The sequence below is a fragment of the Musa acuminata genome, chromosome BXJ3-9 (genome assembly GCF_036884655.1).
Source record: "Musa acuminata AAA Group cultivar baxijiao chromosome BXJ3-9, Cavendish_Baxijiao_AAA, whole genome shotgun sequence".
NCBI lineage: Eukaryota > Viridiplantae > Streptophyta > Magnoliopsida > Zingiberales > Musaceae > Musa > Musa acuminata.
Genome location: NC_088357.1, coordinates 37,200,385 through 37,204,067, shown reverse-complemented (window position 1 = coordinate 37,204,067; position 3,683 = coordinate 37,200,385). Strand labels below are relative to the sequence as shown.

General features: G+C 37.2%; 1 protein-coding gene across 1 annotated transcript; it reads left to right on the top strand.

Annotated features, from left to right (window-relative positions):
• Nucleotides 1-357: 357 nt before the first annotated feature.
• LOC135648836 (flavone O-methyltransferase 1-like) lies at nt 358-2,674 on the top strand. The gene is made up of 4 exons (XM_065166808.1): nt 358-863; nt 992-1,302; nt 1,393-1,457; nt 2,311-2,674. Exons 1-4 carry the CDS (start codon nt 454-456, stop codon nt 2,605-2,607), a joined length of 1,083 nt encoding a protein of 360 aa, XP_065022880.1. The 5' UTR covers nt 358-453; the 3' UTR covers nt 2,608-2,674.
• Nucleotides 2,675-3,683: the final 1,009 nt, after the last annotated feature.

Below are 3,683 nucleotides of genomic sequence, written 5' to 3'. Positions count from 1 at the left end.
TGAATATATATATATATATGTATATATATATATATATGTATATATATGTATATATATATATTTATATATATGTATATATACACATACATATACATACATACATACATATATATATATATATATATATATATATATATATATATATATATATATATATATATATATATATATATATATATATAGGGAGAGAGAAAGAGATCGAGAGAGAGAGAGAGGTGGGGGTGGGGTCGATTTCCGTATTGCTTTGGTACAGTTGTCTGAAAGCAAATGCATTTCCACACCCAACACTTGCCACATCAAAAGAACACGATCCTCTCTGTAGGACAGGAATTCCGCACTATAAATCTGGATCGAAACCCGCTCTTATACCACTCCAAGCTCAACCAGTCTTCCTCCACATCTCATAGTACTCCACCATCACTCGTTCTGCAAACTAGCTAGCTAGCTAGTAGTATGGCATCCACGAAGAACATCCAGCAGCTGACGCTCTCGGAGGAGGCAGGCGCGTGCGCCTTACGGCTAGCGAGCAGCTGCGCTCTCCCCTTCACCCTCAAGGGCGCTATCGAGCTGCGGCTACTCGACATCATCGTCGAGGCCGGCCCGGGCGCCATGTTGAGCCCGGTTGAGATCGTTGCCCGGCTGCCGACCGAGAACCCGCAGGCGGCCACGATGGTGGACCGAATGCTCCGCTTGCTCGCCGCCAACACTGTCGTCAGCTGCACCGTCCAAACTGGAGCCGATGGCCGCCCAACGAGGAAGTACGGCGCAGCTCCAATCTGCAAGTACCTGACCAAGAACGAGGATGGTGTGTCCATGGCTGCTTTGGCTTTGTTGCTGCAGGATAAGATCTTTGTTGATACATGGTAATTTTGAAGTAGGAGGATATATTTGAGATCTTCTAGGCACATTTACTGTAGCTTTTCTCCAACTGATTTGTAGCAGCTAAGGCTCAGTAGTCATAAAGCAAAACACTGTAAACAATCAATTTCAGGCACCATTTGAAGGATTCGGTCCTGGAGGGTGGCATCCCTATGAAGACTGCCCACGGGATGTTCCTGTTCGATTACACGAGTTCTGATCCAAAGTTCAGCACGGTGTTCAACGAGGGCATGAGGGGCCACTCCAGCATCATCATCAAGAATCTACTCCGTGTCTACAGTGGCTTCGACGACATGGAGGGGCTCGTCGATGTCGGTGGCAATGACGGTGCAACCCTCCAAATGATCACCTCCAGGCACCCGCACATCAAGGGCATCAACTATGACCTACCTCATGTTATCTCCGGTGCTCAACCCATGCCAGGTTCGTCATGATCATGTTCTTTGATCATAAACAGCAACCTATCTAGGAAGAAGTATTATCTTATACGTTCATGGCATGGTTTGGTTGCAGGAGTAGAGCACATCAGCGGAGACATGTTTGAAGCTGTTCCGAGCGGAGATGCCATCTTTTTGAAGGTGATGTCTTCTAATCACTGGACTCCCCGCACTCATTGACATTATAAACTGGAAAGTATAATGCAATCTTTTTTACTCCTTTTCTTGTTCTTATTATATTAATAATAATTATATGATTGAACAGAGAAAAAATAATTATTCATCAATAACTACATTTGATATTAATAATGAATTTTTTAGAGCGAGACCTCTGGTAAGAAGCAAAAGACTGAACGTAATATCACAAAATTTACTTAGTTTTGCCTAAATTAAAATTATATTCATCGTGCAAAAAAATTTAGATTCTCTTCTATGTCAGAATAATATATATATATATATATATATATATATATATATATATATATATATATATATATACATGAATACAAACAAAAAGGTTCTTCTCATTCTCTAACCTTAGTCATGCATGGTATTTATAATGCAACCAACATTTAATTTTAATGGGCTTTTTCTAGAATTTTTTTTAACTTGAATTACTTATACTCCAAGTAATTACTTTGTCTTTTAAGAAATATTTATTAAATAGAATATTATTTTTAAAAAATACTTTTGAGAAAAAGAAGGAGACTGATGAGCTCTACACGTCAAAAATTATGACAAGAGACAACTCATTCGACAACAAACCGCCATTTTTGAGAATAAATGTTCTTTACACCGAAGACAAAGAGTCGGATGTCAAAATGAAAAGAAAAGAAAAGGATCATAAGGTTTGTTAAAAAATGAAAACCTTGATCAGGGATTTCAGTTTGCTAAAAAGTAGTATCTATTCTTCATTAATGAACCATATACAATCAAATTAAATTTCTGTCATATATATGTTGGGAGCTAACACTGAAAAAGTTCAAAGTTACAGTGGGTTCTTCATGACTGGAGTGATGAAGATTGTGTGAAGATATTGAAGAATTGTTGGAAAGCATTGACAGAAAACGGGAAAGTGATTGTGGTGGAAGGCATACTTCCAATAGTGCCGGAGCCACTTGCAAAAGCCCAAGCTGTTTTCCAGTTGGACCTCTACTTGATAGTTCTCACCAATGGAGGAAGAGAGAGAAGTGAGGAGGAATTCAAGGACTTGGCAAGAGAAGCTGGGTTTCCGGGATTCAAAGCTGCTCATGTGTTTGCGGATACTTGGGTCATGGAATTCACCAAGTAGATGGTTAGTATAAATTGTGTTTTGTACTTGAATAAATTGTGTGTGCCTTTGGGCTGCTTTGTCTGAATTTGAAAAGCTTTTGTTGGTGAAACCTTTGCATCATTACAAAATTGTTCTTTTCTACCATCAAACACTATGGTATTGATAAGTTGGCGAGATGTCAAACGTTATTACAAAAACTAAATAGTACTTGAAATAAAGGTTCCGCCCATGAGCTCATTGAAGCGGGAAGAATAATCATGTATCAAATGACTGGAATTGATGACTGGCTAATTCCAACGCTACGAAGTCATGATATGAAGATATAATACAATTTGGTTGTTTCTAGATTTTAAATTAGATATAATAATTAATAGGTCACCACTAGTTAATAGTTTGAGGAAACTGGTCAAGAGACTCTAATATTTTCTATCAAAAATAAAAAAAAATATTTATTTTAAATAGATATCAAAGCTAGGTTTTACGAACCTCTTCATTTATATTTTGTTGTATCTTTTCTTATGCTGAATAAAACCATACTAGCCAAACCCATATGAAGATATCAACAGAACTTTTAAACAAAGCAAATGAGAAAAAAATCTGGTAACTCCATATAACTTATTCAATCATGGACATGGATGAACCTCTCGACATTATGGATGTAGATGAGATCCAACGATCACCATTCTTCTTACTAAATAAATGCCCATGAAAATCTTGGGTTGATCTCGAAAACTAAGTGCGCATTCCAGCCCAAGTTATTATGTATTGCATGTGAATCACAATGGATGCAAAAAGATGAACAACATAAATGATAGTCTAATATTAATAATTGATAAAGATAAGGATGATGGATTATTGTAACTATAGGCATTTTAAAAAGAAGGAAGCTTCCAAGTTATAACCATAATGGATCACAGGGGGAAGTGTAGCATTAAGGTATACTTGGTTTGAAAATATATGGCGGCAAGTTAATATATTTATGTATCGGACATGGAGACAAAAATATTTAATTTCCGTAGGTCAATTTTGAGGCCCAATTGAATATAAGTAGGTCCAAGAACGATAGAATACAAATACCAATTTCTATCTGATTT